A 16,062-nucleotide genomic window follows, 5' to 3' on the forward strand; every position below is an offset into this window, starting at 1 on the left:
CATGGCGCCAAATCCTGCAGCAGGTGGCAGATGTGACTGACCAGTTCCCTGGACATTTGCAGTCTTCAGTGATACTGGTTCTCAGTCATCTGCAGGAATGAAAGGCGGCGTCTATAGACCCTGGGTGTCGCTAGGCGCTGAATAGCGATGGCTTGTTGTGGCTCTTCGGTGGCCTGTGCGGGAGCCCTAGCTGCCCCTTCTTCCAGAGGGTTCCGCTCCTCCCTCTGCCCAGCCAGGCGCCTCTGTCACTATCTTCCCTGTCATCTTCACTCTCTGTACGCCACGAGGCACACAGCTAGTTCATCAGGCTCCATGATCCTGATGTACTCATCCTCCACTAAAATGCTCATTAGTTTACAGTCTGTACCCGAGGGGTGAAAACCTCTGGAGCATTTGGTGGCACTTTCATGCCTCTGCGTTGCTTGAGTGGGCAGATAAGCTAGAGACCCAACTCCACTCATATCAATGTGGCTGCATCTGAACTGTCTCAGCTGTGGAGGAATGGTCACTTTATACAAGGTGCCCCTAATGTGTGGCCACTTCCCTTCCCCCCCACCTCGCACCTGTTTGTGCGCTACCTTCAACCGCAGGGCAGCCCTTGCCCCCTGCCTCCAACATTACTGTGCACTCACCTCCAACTTCCCCTCAAAGCATAGCCTGCCAAGTGCACGCCTTATATCTGTTGTTGTGAAACACGTCAGCATGATAGGCAGACACCCCAGCACAGGGGAGGGGTGAATCTGGTGGGCTGGCCTTATAATAATACACTGATTTATTACAGTGAGGTTCCCACCATCGAGCTGAGCAGGCGATTGCAAACTGGTTTCACAACATCGTGAAACTGATTTTCGGTCTTCTCACCATATTGTCCGCTCATGCCACCGAATACGCCCCATGCCAGCTGGCACAGAAGGTTCTGCCCAGTTCTACATCTCCTACCTTTACGAGTTGCATGAATCACAGACTGAATGGGATGGTTTTCATAAAAGTCTTTTCATTTGTAGCGAAGTTTATATTTTTTCCATCAAGTGAAACAGCCTATGTTACAGTCTCGTGAGGAAAGGTGTAATTGAATGATTTCATTGGTTCATGGGATGTGGGTGTCACTGGCTGGGCCAGCATTTATTGCCCATCCCTAGTTGCCCTTGAGAAGGTGGTGGTGAGCTGCCTTCTTGAACCGCTGCAGTCCATGTGGTGTAGGTACACCCACAGTGCTGTTAGGGAGGGAGTTCCAGGATTTTGACCCAGTGACAGTGAAGGAACGGTGATATATTTCCAAGTCAGGATGGTGAGTGACTTGGAGGGGAACCTCCAGATGGTGGTGTTTTCATGTGCCTGTGCTGTTGCCCTTCCAGGTGGTAGAGGTCATAGATTTGGAAGGTGCTGTCAAAGGAGGCTTGGTGAATTCCTGCACTGCATCTTTAGAGGCATTTGAGAAATGGGTAATGAATGATTTAGCAACTGCTCAGTGGTGGGTGCAATCATCAAACATTTTTCTCTCTCTTCCTCTTGGAACTCTGCATATTTTCCGGCATTATAAAGTAGACCCAAAATCAGAGGAAAAGAATGAAAGAGTTTTCACCCAATTGTGCCGTGGATCTTTTACTTCTGAACTAGAAAATAAAAGCCCATGGGATTCAGGGTAATGTGGCAAACTGGATAAAAGGTTGGCTTTGTAACAGGAAACAAAGGGTAATGGTCAATGGATGCCCTTGCGAATGGAAAGTTGTCTCAAGTGTTGTTCCACACGGCTCGGTGTATGGACCCTTGCTGTTTGTGTTATATATTAATGACTTGGACGTGAACATGGGGGGCACGATTGGGAAATTTGCAGATGACACAAAGATTGGCCGAGTAGTGGATAGTGTAGAAGATAGCCATAATCTCCAAAACGATATAGATGGGTTGGTGGAGTGGGTGGTAAAGTGGCAGATGCATTTTAACATAGAGAAGTGTGAGGTCATACATTTAGGGAGGTCAAACAGTTACAGGGATTACACAATAAATGGGAATATACTAAGAGGGGTAGATGAAGTGAGAGATCTTGGTGTACAAGTACACAGGTCCCTAAAGGCAGCTGTTCAAGTAGACAAGGTTGTAAGGAATGCATATGGAATGCATTAGCAGAGGTATAGAATATAAAAGTAAGGATATGATGTTGGAATTATATAAAAGACTGGTAAGGCCACAGCTGGAGTATTGTGTGCAGTTCTGGTCACCACATTACAGGAAGGATATAATAGCCCTAGAGAGAGTGCAGAGCAGGTTTACAAGAATGTTGCCAGGGTTAGAAGGAGAGATTGGATAGTTTGGGGTTATTTTCCTTAGAACAAAGAAGACTGAGAGGTGACTTGATTGAGGTGTACAAAATTATGAGGGGAATAGATAGAGTGGACAGGATAAAATTGTTTCTCTTGGTGGAAAATTCTAGAACCAGGGGACATAGATTCAAGATAAGTGGCAGAAGGTATAGGGGGGACATGAGGAAGAACTTTTTTATGCAAAGTGTAGTGGGTATCTGGAATTCTCTGCCCAAGTTGGGCAGAAACTCTAAACTCTTTTAAAAAGTACCTGGATCTGCACCTAAAGTGCTGTAAGCTGGAGGGCTATGGGCCGGGTGCAGGAAGGTGGGATTAGAAAGGGCACCTGGGTATCCTCGAGCTGGCATGGACAAGATGGGCTGAATGGCCTCCTTCTGTGCTTTAACTTTTCTATGGTTCTATGGTAAATGGGGTCCTTGCTCTCATGCTTCATCTGGAGGAGCACAGATGTCAACAATGCAGCACTCCCTCATTGCTGCACTGGATCTTTTTCTGATCTCGCCCCTTCAGGCGTAAACCTTGCTGGGGTGTCCGGTTTCCTTGGGCAGCAGCACAGCCTGGATGTTGGGCAGGACCCCACCCTGGGCTATGGTGACACTCCCAGCAGCTTGTTGAGCTGCTCGTCGTTGTGGATGGCAATCTGCAGGTGTGTGGGGCGGGGGGGGCGTGGTGGGGGGGTGATGCGGGTGGTCTTGTTGTCCCGGGTCACATTGCTGGCCAGCTTGAGGATCTCGGCTGTCAGGTACCCGAGGACAACGGCCAAGCAGACGGGGGCACTGGCCCCGACACGCTTGGCACAGTCACCTTTGCACAGCAGCCGGTGGATATGACCAACTGGGAACTGGAGACCGGCTCTGGAGGAGCAAGTCTTGGCCTTGATGCACCCTTTCCCTCCAGTTTTACTACGACCATATATCTTGTTTTTGCCTCTACTGAAAATCTCCACCAATGTAGGTGGACTTGAAATTAAGACCCATTGATTGAGAGAGGCAAGAATATTTTTCATCTGAATTTTTAAACTATTCTTTCCCAGGATGTGGATGTTGCTGACCAGCATTTATTGCCCATCCCTAGTTGCCCTTGAGAAGGTGGTGGTGAGCTGCCTTCTTGAACTGCTGCAGCCCATGTGGTGTAGGTACACCCACAGCGCTGTTAGGCAGGGAGTTCCAAGGTTTTGAAAGTGATGACAGTATCTGATTAATTTGATAAAAACAAAAAAACTGCGGATGCTGGAAATCCAAAACAAAAACAGAAACAGAAATACCTGGAAAAACTCAGCAGGTCTGGCAGCATCGGTGGAGAAGAGCATAGTTGATGTTTCGAGTCCTCATGACGTCAACTGTACTCTTCTCCGCCGATGCTGCCAGACCTGCTGAGTTTTTCCAGGTATTTCTGTTTCTGTTTCTGATTAATTTGAGATGTGACATGTGCTGAGTGTAGCTTGGAAGGAACAGGTAACAGGTGAGCCCACTGTTCCCAACTCTCTACACCACAGGGGGTTTTCCTCACCTCATGTCTGGGTCTGTTGTGAAATCGTTGATGGAGATTGATTACTGTGATTGGTCATTACCTCTATTATCATTGTATCATGTATTGCCCAGAGCGGTAGAAGGTGAATTAAATGGACCTTGATCTTTAATTCTCTAGAAATTCCTGTGTTTATAACCTGGAAAGCAACCTAATTGGTTGGTCTGGTGGATTTGAATTCTGAATTCCCAATAAAATCCAAATGATTAGATTTCTGTTTAGATTCTTTCAGCCGCTAATTAGATGTGGAATTTTTTTTATTAAAAGCTTTAAGCCGCAGTGATCATCCCCTAAAAAAACCAAATGGAAAAACCACAGAGCAGATTGGGCGATCACAGACTGACACAGCACAGAGGAGGCCATTCACTCCATCGTGCCTGTGCCAGCTCTTTGAAAGAGTTATCCAATTAATCCCATTCGCCCTACCTTTTCCCCCTTTGTCCTGTAAAGTTTTTCTCTTCAAGTACTTATGCAGTTCCCTTTTGAAAGGTATTGAATCACTTTCCACCTCCTGTTCAGACAGTGAATTCCACATCACAACAGCTCGATGAATAATAAAAAAAACAATCCTCATCTCCCCTTGCCTCTTTTACCAATCATCTGTTCAGGTATCTTTACCTTTGTTCTCTGGTTATTGACCATTCTGCCACTAGAGGCAGTGTCTTCCTATTTACTCTGTGAAAACTCTTAATGCTTTGAACACTTCTGTTAAATCACCTCTTCACCTTTTCTGTTCTAAGGAGAACAACCTCAGCTTCTCCAGAGTCTTCACAAAAGTGAAGTACCTCAGCCCTGGTACCACTCTGGTAAACCTCCTGTGCACCCTGTCCATCCTTCCTAAAGCATCGTGTCCAGAATTGGACACAATACTTCAGTTGAGGGCTAACCGGTGATTTATAAAGTTTGAGTGTAATTTCCTTGCTTTTATACTCTATGCCTCATAGGGTATAAAAATATGAGATGAATTAACACACTCTGTTCTATAACTGTTGGTTGATATAGGGCTAAGCCCAAAGTTCATTGAAGGCTCTTGCAGATAATTGAAAATGCAATCGATAGTGGATTTGCATTTAATTAACCTTACACTGCAGGTAGTTTAAAACAATTCTGATCTATGAACTCATGTCAGTTGAAGAACATTCTCTTCCAATAACAGTTAGATAGGGTTATGCCCATTCCTGATGCTGTGCCCTATGGTTTGAGCATGCTGTCTCAGAAGCTCTTATATATACCACCTCCACCACCCTCCCAGGCAGTGCATTCCAGACCGTCACCACCCTGTGAGGAAAAACTTTTTTACCCAGAGGGTGGTGATGGTCTGGAGTGCACTGCCTGGGAGGGTGATGGAGGTGGGTTGCCTCACATCCTTTAAAAAGGACCTGGATGAGCACTTGGCACGTCATAACATTCAAGGCTATGGGCCAAGTGCTGGTAAATGGGATTAGGTAGGTAGGTCAGGTATTTCTCACGTGTCGGTACAGACTTGATGAGCCAAAGGGCCTCTTCTGCACTGTGAGGTTCTGTGATTCTGTGTGTGATATACTAGAAGCATAATGGGAAGAAATCAAGAAAGTGATGAAGTGGTCTATGGTGCACTGGGATAGTGATTAACATTGGCACTTCAAGGAGGTTATACAATAGTGAAATGTTGCATTTTGTTCTGATTAGTATAGCCTCCCAAAAGTATAACTACTATAGCTACTCATAAATTGCATTTCTATAGCACCTTTAATATAGTAAAACATCCCAAAGCACTTCACAAAGCTTTATCAGACAAAATTTGATACCAAGACACCGAAGCAAATATTAGGACCAGGTGACCAAATGTTTACATACGTACGAGTTAGGAGCAGGAGTCGGCACCTCAAGTCTGCTTTGACATTTAATAAGATCATGACTGGTCTGATTTTAACCTCAACTCTACATTCCCACCTACCCCGAACACCTTTGGCTGCCGTGTTAATCAAGAATCTGTCGAACTCAGCCTTAAAAATATCCAATGAGCCTGCCTCCACTGCTGTCTGGGGAAAAGAATTCCACAGACCATCCATCCTCTGAGAGAAAAGAATTCTCCACATCTCCATCTTAAATGGGAAAGTCCTAATTTTTAAACAGTGTCCCCTAGCTCTAGTATCTCCCACAAGGGGAAATCTCCCCTTGGCATCCAACCTGTCAAATCCCCTCAGGATCTTTCAATAAATCGCCTCTCATTCTAAACTCAGATGGGTACAGGCCTAAAGTGTCCAACCATTTGGTCATGCACATAGATTCTGAGGAACAACTTAAAGGAGAAGAGTAGGATGGAGAGTCTGAGATGCTTAGGGGAGTTAAGCTATGTTCCAGAAGGCACGAGCACCAGTGGTGGAGTGGAGGAAACCCTGGGATGCAGGAGAGGCCAGAATCCTTGTTTGACCATTTTCATCATCTGTGTGTTTGGCAGGGTTTCAGTGGGTGCAGAGATGGCAGCTAATGTTGATCTGCGCCTGGATAGTTCTGAAGAAAGTACGACAGAATACCAGTGGTGATTGAGTTTTGAATGAGTTGCTGGCTTGGGATTTCCTCTCCTTGTAGTTTCTCTCTGCCTCTGATATACGCTTGCTTTCGAAGGAGGCCGCACTGATTTCTTTGCACCAGGTGCAGCTATACTGGGCAAGTTTCTCTTAAGACAAGAAGCTGATACTAAAATTCCTAAGTGAAACCTTTAGAGTGTTCTTGTAGTGCTTCCTTTGACCACCATGAGAGCACACCCCACACTCAAACTCTGCATAGAGGATTCTCTTCAGTAAGCGAGTGTCAAGCATTCTGACTACATGACAAGCCCAACTCAGTTGTGACTGTCACAATCTGGTGCAGATACTTGGCAGGCCAGCTCGGGTGAGCATCTCAGTGCCTGGTATTTTGTCCTGTCAACTGGTCTTCAGAAGCTCCTGAAGGCAGCTCAAGTGAAAGTGGTTGAGCTTTTTGGCATGACACTGGCACATAGTCCAAGTCTTGCATGTGTAGAGCAGAGCGGGTAGGACTATTACTTTATAGGCTTTTGGTTTGGTAGACAGACATACTCCTCTTCATTCCCAGAGTGATGTTTGAAGTCTGCCGAAGGCTACACATGCTTTGGCAATTTTTGCATGTGTCTCGTTGTCAATACAAACAGCTCGAGAGAGTATGTTGCCAAGATAATTGAACTTATACGTTGATGACAGGTTCAGGTCATGTGCTGAAATCTTGGGCTCGAGGTAGAGCTTTCCTGGAGCAGGCTGGTGCATTACTTCAGTTTTCTTCATGCTGATTGCAAGACCAAAATTGTCATATACTTTGGAGAAGAAGTCCATGCTATGTGGCACATCCAGCTCTCAATCGACAGCTAATGCACCAGCATAGTGAAACAGGAAATCAGAAAGAATGCCCTTGGAGACCTTGGACTTTTCCTGGAGTAGTCTCCAGGGAGTCGACCAGGATTGGAAGAATGTAGAGGACACAGCAAAGGTACATGAGACCATGAAGGGATTTGAAAACAAGGATGAGAATTTTAAAATCCAGAGTTGTTTAACTGGGAGCCAACGTTGTTCAGTGAGCACAGGGGTGAGGGGTGAATGACACTTCATGCAAGCTAAGACCATAAGCCCATAAGATCGAGGAGCAGAAGTAGACCATTCAGCCTATCGAATCTGCTGTACCATTCAATGGGATCATGGCTGATCTGATAATCCCCAACTCCACTTTCTGCAATTTCCCCATAACCCTTGATTCCCTTACGGGTTAAAAATCTGTCTATCTCAGCCTTGAATATACTTAATAACCCAGTTTCTACAGCCCTCTGCGGTAAAGAATTCCACAGATTTGTTACCCTCTGAGAGAAGAAATTCCTCCTCATCTCTTTCTTAAATTGGCAACCCCTTACTCTGAGGTTATGCCCTTTGGACCCACACTCTCCCACAAGGGGAAACAATCTCTCAGCGTCTATCCTGTCAAGCTCCCTAAGAATCTTATATGTTTCAATAAGGCTGCCTCTCATTCCCCTAAACTCCAATGAGTACAGGCCCAACCTACTCAACCTCTCCTCATAAGAAAATCCCTCCATACCCGGGATTAACTTAGTGAACCTTCTCTGGACTGCCTCCAATGCCAGTATATCTTTCCTTAGATAAGGGGACCAAAACTGTTCACAGTATTCTAGGTGTGGTCTAGCTAGTGCCTTGTATAGTTTTAGCAAGACTTTCCTCTTTTTATACTCCATTCCCTTCGAAATATAGACCAACATTCAATTTGGCTTCTCTATTATAAAAACAAAAAAACTGCGGATGCTGGAAATCCAAAACAAAAACAAAAACAGAATTACCTGGAAAAACTCAGCAGGTCTGGCAGCATCGGCGGAGAAGAAAAGAGTTGACGTTTCGAGTCCTCATGACCCTTCGACAGAACTTGAGAGCTCAAGATGGTATTCCCCATCTGTCAAAGTGCGCTCTTTCACACATGCGCACAAAAGAGCGCACTGCTCCCTGAGACTAAGTGCTGCCTCAGGGAGATCAGTGAAAGTTTTACAAACTTAAAAAATAGAAAAATAAAAAAATTATCAACATGTCCCCCTCACGTGACAATGTCACACGAGATGGAACATGTTAATAAATATCACACAAAATTTATTAAACATTTTTAAAGCGGACATGAAACCTCATCCCGCCAGTGGGTGAGGTTTTATGTTTTTTCTATTGCCCACTGAGGCTCCTGGCCTGGCAGGCAGGACATGTAACTACCTTAATTATCCTGTTAATGGCCTTAATGGGAGGGCGGACCGCTGATTTCGCTGTCCGCCCGTCATCCTCAATATTTAAAGGGACTGGAATGAGGTCGGGGGTTGCTCCCAACGTCATCCCACGTCATTTTCCCATCGGCAAGTGGGCCCTGCCCCCAAATCGCCGATGGGAAAACTCAGGCCCTTGTCTCTGTACTGGCTATAAGATCATACCCATTAACCTCCATTTGTGCCATTAGTTCATTTATTTTGTTCCGAATCCTACACGCATTTAAGTAAAGAGCCATTAATTTTGTATTTTAACCATTTTTCCCCCTTTGACCCTATTTGCTGCTTTTTTTAAAATGCTTGTACATTTAGGATGTGGGGAGCAGTTTTAAATGGGCTCAGGTTTGTGGAGGGTGGTGGGTGGGAACCCAGCAGGTAGTGCGTAAGACAGGTAAAACCTGTCATCAATATTTGCAGATTTACAGATTCATATGACATTCCTTCATCCATTATTCCACCCCATTTATCTTAAAATGACAAGCAGGAAATAATCAGGTGAAAGTGCAAAGCATTCATCTGGAAAAGATATCAACGGGGTCTTCCAACCTGCTTTGGGGTCAACAGAGAAGAGTTGTAAACATGTCTCACCTTAATGTTCTTCTCAGCAGATGCTGTCAGATCTGCTGAGTTTTTGCAGCTATTTTTGTTTTTGACAAAGATTAAGCTTGTATTCCCTAGAATGTAAAAGATTCAGAGTGATTTGATTGAGGTGTTAAAAATGATTAAAAGAGTTGATGGAGTCGATAGTGAGAAACTATTCCCTCTGGTGGGGAGAGGTGTCCAGAACAAGGGGGCAGAACCTTAAAATTCGAGCCAGGCCGTTCAGGGGTGATGTCAGGAAGCACTTCACACTAAGGGAGTGGAAATCTGGAACTCTGTCCCGTAAAACATTGTTGAGGTTGGGGATCAATTGAAAATTTCAGAACTGAGGTTGATGGATTTTTGTCAGGCCAAAGGTATTAAGGATTATGGAACCAAGACTGGTAGGCAGAGTTAAGGTGTAGATCAATTACTATTGAATTAAATGGCAGGACATGCTGAAGGGGCTGAATGGCCTCCTCCTGCTCCTGTGTATTAAATCCCGTGCAAAGGTAGGTTGTCTCAGCTGCTCACATAGATCAAACTGGGAATAAATCAACAAAGAATATTTATTGGGCAGAATAAGAAATAAACTAAAGAGAATATGCAACTTTAAATAAATGCAATGTCATTCATTGCACAAAAGATTATGGATTTTAAATTGTTTTGGAAAGATAATTTCAAACTGGAAACCTGGAACAACAATTGGTTTTACTACTTTGCAGTGCTGCATAGAAATCTCCAGATACTACATGAAGAGCCGTGTAGTGAGAAAATAAGTTGCCCTCAGGCACAACTGTTCAATATTATTTAGCGCCACAACAAACCTCCTTGGCCTCTTCCATCCAATATTTTAATAAAAGATCTAATGAAACATTGTCATTGTATTACACATTTCAGAAAAAGCCTACTGCCAGAGCAGGTCCTTAGTACCTGGTATTTTAAGAAAGCTACTTAGTTCGGAACAGTATGAAGCATTTACCTTTCTTTCAATGCTATACATTACAATATAACTGTTGGTAATATTTGTGGATGAGAGTACATTGCTGCTTACAATAATTGAACTCAGGCTTCAGTCAGTTAATTTTAAATGGCTTAACTCTTTCACTAAAATAGGAATACCCGCCCAATGTTTCTCCACTATTATCAAAAGCTGCTTGTTCCCAGCTTCTCACTTTGTAGAACTGGAATAACTGCTTCATGTCACATGTAGGTCAGTTAAAGCATAGCAGCAGATCGGAGAAGCAGCTTTAGAGAGTCTTTGGAGAGAACAGATCAGGTGCAGACCCATCAAAGCTGCTGCATGATCTATTGGTGTTGGGGGCGCAGGAAAATATCAGACAACTTGTTCTAAACAAATTCACTATTGTTACTCCAAACAGTCATGTGTACTGTCTACAATTTGAAGGACAGTCGGATTTTGGGATCCATTTTCATCCTGCTCATCCACAATGAAAATAGGTAAGAAAGTAAGTTGTGAGGAGGATATAAAGAGTCTGCAAAGGCATATAGGTAGGTTAAGTGAAATGGGCAGAAGTATATGTGGGTAGATGTGGGGTTGCCCACTTTGGGTGGGTAGAATAGAAATGCAGTATATTATTTCAATGGAGAGATACCGCAGAATGGGGTGGCACAGAGGGATCTGGGTGTCCAGGTACATGGATCACTTCTTTTAAGACCTTATGATGCAGGGCATCTGGTCCTGGGGATTGGTCAGCCGTTAGGGCTAATACTTTTGCCAGCACCTTTTCCCTACTGATGGTGATTGTTTTACGTTCCTCCCTCATTTTCATCTCTTGATTTTCAAATATATTTGGAGAGTTTTCTACAGTGAAAGCGGACAAAAAATACCTGTTCAATGCCTCTGTCATTTCTTTGTTTTCCATTATCAATTCTCCAGACTCACTCTCCAGAGTATCAACACTAGCTTTTAGCTTTTCTTTTCTTATTTAAATTCTTGTAGAAACTCTCACTATCTGTTTTTATATTACTAGCCATGGGACATTATACATCTACCTGAGACAGGGCCTCAGTTTGACATCTCATCTAGAAGATGGCACCTGTGACAGTGCCACACTCCCTCAGTACTGCACCGGAGTGAGGGGCAGGAGGTTTGGGGGGGATATGAGGAAAAACCTTTTTACCCAGAGGGTGGTGACGGTCTGGAATGTGCTGCCTGGGAGGGTGATGGAGGTGGGTTGCCTCACATCCTTTAAAAAGTACCTGGATGAGCACTTGGCACATCATAACATTCAAGGCTATGGGCCAAGTGCTGGTAAATGGGATTAGGTAGGTAGGTCGGGTGTTTCTCCTGTGTCGGTGCAGACTCGATGGGCCGAAGGGCCCCTTCTGCATTGTGTAATCCTGGAGGGTAAATATAGATTATGTGCTTCAGGGCTGGATTTTGTGGTTTTTGGCAGGGCAAGGGAGGCAGTGCGGGTCTGTTTGTTCCAGTCTCCGCCGTTTCAGCACATCAAATGAAGCGCTGTCTGGCCAATTAGCAGCCGGCCAGTGGAAATGCGGGTTAATCAATGTTGTGAAGAGGTCTCCGCATTCAATTGGGAGTCTAGGGCAGGACATCCAGCAGGAGAGGGGATAGGCTGTGAACCGGAAGTTGGTTCCACGACCAATTTTAAGGCCCACTTCCCTCTCACTCTGTCCTTCATTGGTATGTCATCCCATATAAACTGAACATATAAAGTTTACTAACAGCCAGACGCAGCAGACCCTGCAGCCATGGTGCCGATTGCAGTGGCCTTTGTGTCTACCTCTGGTCATCCACGGTGTAAATCACTCCCAACGTTTTTCCCCACGTGGCTAGCAAGAAATGGAGTGGGCAATGAAAAATCACAGTCGACTGGCTTTTTAAAAGGCGCAATCACCTGTTAATCATTTTTTCAAAAGAGTTGGCAGGCTTCCGATTTCAGCACCCACTCGCAGACTGGCAGGATGACATCAGACCACTGACCTGACCCCACTTCAATGCTCTGTATTTCACATAAGCTTGCCGGTGAGTGGCCTGCTCGATTGGCAGTCATAAAATCAAGAGGGAGTGGCACTTGATCTAGCCTGACTAGTGCTTTTCCATTGGTACAGATATGGTGGGCTGAACAGTCCCTCTCTGTGACATAAATTTCCTCTTTCTATGAATTGGCCACATCTAACCCAGGAACAACCATGGCTGATTCAAGTTGCAAATGAGCGATAACAACAATAACTTGCATTTATATAGCACCTTTAATGTAGTAAAACATCCCAAGATGCTTCACAGAAGCGTTATCAAACAAAAATTGACACCAAGCCACTTGAGGCGATGTTGGGCTGAGATTTCCTGGACCTGCCAGTAGCAGGCAAAGTCATGATAGGGACAGGAATATTTTGGCCGCTGTCCAGATGTTCCCATCCTGCCCACGATGATGCCCATGGCAGGCAGGACCGGAAAATGCTGCCGCTAAGGAGAGGCAGCCAAAAGACTTGGCCAACGTGGGGTGGTTTAAGGAGCTTCTTAAAGGAGGAGAGAATGGTGGAGACGTTTAGGGAGGGAATTCGAGAGGTTAGGACCCAGGCCACTGAAGGCACGGAATCATTAAAATTGGGGATGCGTAAGAATTGAAGGAAGTCAGAAATCTGAGTGTTGTACAGCTGGAAGAGATTACAGAGATAAGAGGGGGACGAGACAATGGAGGGATTTGAAATGAAGACGAGAATTTTAAATTTGATGTGTGGCCCGACAAGTTCAAGTGTAGGTCAGTGAACGCAGGGGTGATGGGTGCGTGTGACTTGGTGCAAAATAGGATACAGAATGCACAGTTTTGGAAGGTTTGAAATTTACAGAGAGAGGATGATAGGAAGCTGGCCAAGTGAGCATTGGAATAGTTGAGTCTGGAGGCATCAAAGGCGTTGATGGGGATTTCAGCAGCAGATGAGCTGAGACAGGGGAAGAGATGGGTGATATTATGGGGGAGGAATTAGGTCATCTTTGTGATGGAGAAGATTATGGGGCTTGAAGCTCAGCTCGGCGTCACATCAGATGCCGAGGTTGTGAACACTCTAGCTGAGCCTCAGACAGCGGTTAGAGATGGGGATGGAATCGAAGACCTGTTAAGTGAGTTTGTGGCAGGGATGGAAGGCACTGGCTTTAGGGTCATTGCCGTAATAAATATTAAATAATTGGAAAATGTGCCATTTCGGGTTCAGTGCAATGGGTACACATGCTAGAGTCATACCTAGGAAGATGTTCGTGGTTGTTGGAGGTCAATCATCTCAGCTCCAGGACATCACTGCAGGAGTTCCTCAAGGTAGTGTCCTCGGCCCAACCATCTTCAGCTGCTTCATCAATAACATTCCTTTCATTATAAGGTCAGAAATGGGGATGTTCACTGATGATTGCACAATGTTCAGCACCATTCGCGTCTCCTCAGGCACTGAAGCAGTACATGTCCAAATACAGCAAGACCTGGACAATATCCATGCTTGGGTTGACAAGTGGCAAGTAACATTCACACCACATGAATGTCAGGCAATGACCATCTCCAACAAGAGAGAATTTAACCATTGCCCCTTGACATTCAATGGCATTACCATCACTGAATCCCCCACTATCAACATCCTGGGGGTTTCATTGACCAGAAACTGAACTGGACTAGCCATATAAATACTGTGGCTACAAGAGCAGGTCAGAGACTAGGAATCCTGTGGCGAGTAACCCAGCTCCTACCTCCCCAAAGTCTGCCCACCATCTACAAAGGCACAAGTCAGGAGTGTGATGGAATACTCCAAATTTGCCTGGATGAGTGCAGCTCCCTCAACACTCAAGAAGCTGGACACCATCCAGGACAAAGCAGCCCATTTGATTGGCACCACATCCACAAACATTCACTCCCTCCACCACCGATGCACAGTAGCAGCAGTGTGTACCATCTACAAGATGCACTGCAGAAACTCACCAAGGCTCCTTAGACAGCACCTTCCAAACCCATGACCACTACCATCTAGAAGGACAAGGGCATTAGATGAATGGGAACATCACCACCTGGAAGTTCCCCTCCAAGCCCACACCATGCTGACTTGGAAATATATCACAGTTCCTTTGCTGTTGCTGGGTCAAAATCCTCCCTAACAGCACTGTGGGTGTACCTACACCACGTGGACTGTAGCAGTTCAAGAAGGCAACTCACCACCTTCTTCTCAAGGGCAATTAGGGATGGGCAATAAATGCTGGTCCAGCCAGCGATGCCCAACATTCCATAAATGAATAATAAAAAATAATTACCAGTGAGAATTGAATTGACTTTCGTGGGAAAAAGAAAGGTTATTATTTTATGACCTTTGGACAGCTTGCTATAAATAATCCTCTCCCTCAGTACACCAAGCTGGAGCAGTAAGACTCTGCATTACCTTTTGGCACGTTTGCAGTGAAGCTTGAAATGAGCTAAACAGCCTCTTTCAAAAGCCTGTGTTCATATTAATCAAGGACTGTGAATGTTCCATTAACAAAACAACTCATCCTGCACGGCTTTTATTTTCAAACTGGAATTTATTATGTGAGAACAGATTAATTTAGCCTCCTTATCATATCCAAAAATAAAATAATCCACTAATCCATTTGAAAAATTGAAGCTACTGCAAGAAAATAAATAGAACTCGAATACTAAAGATTGGGGAAAAATTAAATTAAACAGAAAGAAAGATGCTTCCATAAGTGTAAGGGATCTCGATGTACTTCACAGCCAATGTAGAATGTGGGAAATGATGAAATAGATTTTCATTTTATACTTTCAATATAGGAGGGAGGCAGATCCACTGACTTTAATGTGAAGTATTTGCCAGTCCAGAAGTATTTGCTGGTCCAGAGCAAAGTGGAATCCATTTCTGAGGCAAACAGTAGTGAATAATTTTGTCAACATTCAGAGAATGAACTATGTCATTGCCATGTCTGGTATTTATTACCCTCCACTGGTACAATTGTACAATTGAGTAGTTTGCCAGTCCACTTCAGATGACAGTTAAGTGTTATCTACATTGGGAGTGGAGTCACTCATAGAACCAGACTAAGGGCAGTAGGTTTCTTAAAGGACATTAGTGAACCAGGTGGGCTTTATCACAATCCAACAGCTTTATGGTCACCATTAATTTCAGCTTTGCATTTACAGATTTTTTTGAAAAACTGAACTCAAATTTTCAAACTACCAGGGTTCAAACTGGATTAGTAGTCCGGGTCTCTCAAATCACAAGCCTAGTACTATAATCAGTGCATGAATCAACACCCTGTGTACCTCTGTGGGACTTTATTGCTGTCAGGAAAGGGCCTTCTGCCTTTTGTTAGAAGAATGCTAAAGAACTGCTGCATCCTTTAAACAAGTGGTGACGAGCTTTTTGACCATTAGCCAAGTCCTTGTCAGTCTGTGGTGTATATGTATCTGAGTCCTTAGCAGCATCTACAAGATGGACTGTAGCAATTCGCCAGGTCTCCTTTGACAGCACCTTCTGAACCTGTGACCTCTACGATCTAGATACATGGGAACACCACCACCTGCAAGTTGCCCTTCAAGTCACTCACCATCCTGATTTGGGACGATATCTCCATTCCTTCAAAATCCTGGAACTCCCTTCTTAACAGCACTGTGGGTGTACCTACACCACATGGACTACAGCCGTTCAAGAAGGCAGCTCACGACCACCTTCTGTAAAGCAGTTAGTGCTTAGCAATAAATGGCTCCCAGCAATGCTCACATCCCATGAATGGATAAATACATTTCTTTAAAAAGTGCTGGGTATGTGCCCCAGTGCTTCGTATGCAGTGACGAATTAACTTGGCAACCAGTTTCATTGTAACCG

General features: G+C 44.6%; 1 protein-coding gene across 5 annotated transcripts in view; it reads left to right on the forward strand.

Annotated features, from left to right (window-relative positions):
* The window catches only part of fgf13a (fibroblast growth factor 13a), a 638,247-nt gene that overhangs the window by 170,689 nt on the left and 451,496 nt on the right, over positions 1 to 16,062 (forward strand). Inside the window, exon 1 of one of the 5 annotated variants that reach the window (XM_041196417.1) lies at positions 10,642 to 10,686. The exons of the other annotated variants lie outside the window; for them this stretch is intronic. Within the exon in view, the coding sequence (XP_041052351.1) occupies positions 10,677 to 10,686 (10 nt within the window). The 5' untranslated portion in view covers positions 10,642 to 10,676. Of the gene's footprint in view, positions 1 to 10,641; positions 10,687 to 16,062 lie in introns of those variants that run through there. 5 annotated transcript variants of the gene reach the window in all.

Source organism: Carcharodon carcharias, chromosome 9, assembly GCF_017639515.1.
Source record: "Carcharodon carcharias isolate sCarCar2 chromosome 9, sCarCar2.pri, whole genome shotgun sequence".
NCBI classification, from domain to species: Eukaryota; Metazoa; Chordata; class Chondrichthyes; order Lamniformes; family Lamnidae; genus Carcharodon; species Carcharodon carcharias.